The sequence below is a fragment of the Pteropus vampyrus genome, unplaced genomic scaffold, assembly GCF_000151845.1.
Source record: "Pteropus vampyrus isolate Shadow unplaced genomic scaffold, Pvam_2.0 Scaffold1000003701, whole genome shotgun sequence".
Taxonomy (NCBI): domain Eukaryota; kingdom Metazoa; phylum Chordata; class Mammalia; order Chiroptera; family Pteropodidae; genus Pteropus; species Pteropus vampyrus.
The window spans coordinates 1-1,020 of NW_011918103.1; the positions used below are offsets into that span (position 1 = coordinate 1).

The 1,020-nt window shown below is 76.3% G+C and overlaps 1 protein-coding gene across 1 annotated transcript; it reads left to right on the top strand.

Annotated features, from left to right (window-relative positions):
* Positions 1–5: 5 nt before the first annotated feature.
* On the top strand, positions 6–471 carry LOC111735578 (homeobox protein CDX-2; the record flags this gene model as incomplete). The annotated part of the gene is made up of 1 exon (XM_023527073.1): positions 6–471. A coding segment is annotated over one exon (466 nt), but the record flags the coding sequence as incomplete, so codon positions are not given.
* Positions 472–1,020: the final 549 nt, after the last annotated feature.

The window sequence follows — 1,020 nt, forward strand, 5'->3', positions numbered from 1 at the left end:
AGTTCTCAGCAGACTTCGTCAGCCCCCCGCAGTACCCGGACTACGGCGGCTACCATGTTGCGGCCGCGGCCGCGGCGGCCGCGAACTTGGATACGGCGCAGTCCCCGGGCCCGTCGTGGCCCGCGGCGTACGGCGCCCCGCTGCGGGAGGACTGGAACGGCTACGCGCCGGGGGGCGCCGCGGCCGCCGCCAATGCCGTGGCGCACGGCCTCAACGGGGGGTCGCCGGCCGCCGCCATGGGCTACAGCAGCCCCGCAGACTACCACCCGCACCATCACCCGCATCACCACCCGCACCACCCGCCCGCCGCGCCGGCCTGTGCCTCGGGATTGCTGCAGACTCTCAACCCCGGCGCTCCCGGGCCCGGCGCCGCCGCCGCCGCCGCCGCCGAGCAGCTGTCCCCGGGCGGCCAGCGGCGGAACCTGTGCGAGTGGATGCGGAAGCCCGCGCAGCCGTCCCTCGGAAGCCAAGGTGAGCGTCGGCGCGCCCCGCGGGAGGGCGCCAGGGGAGGCGCGGACCCGGCGCCGGCCGCTGCGCGCGCCGCGTGCCCGCTGCGCACCTGGGCGTCGGGGGCTGTCTGGGGGCTCCGCGCCGGGAGGGAGGGGCGGGGAGCTCGGGGCGGCGGGGGCTTCCCCAGCTCCTGCGCCTGGGCTGGCGGGGGGTCGGGGGTGAATATCGGGGGGTCTCACACCCCGTGCTCAGTGTAGGGCAAAGGAGCCGCCCGGCTGTGCGGGGTGGACCGCGTCCTCTCCCGCCGCTCGCTCGGGGCGCGCAGCTTCCAGCCGCCAGGAGGAGGGAGCCTGGAACTCCTCCGGCCGCGCTCCCGACCATTTCTCTCCACGCCCTCCTTCCGCGTCTGACTGCTCAGGAAGAGCGGTGGCCCAGTGGGGCCCGGAGGGCGGCGCGTGGGACCTGATCTGGCCATTGCCGCCAGCTCCTGGGATAGGCGCCACAGCGAGTCGGGAGACCGGACAGAGGTGTCCGCAATTAGGACTCGGGGGAAGGGGGCGCGCCCGGCCT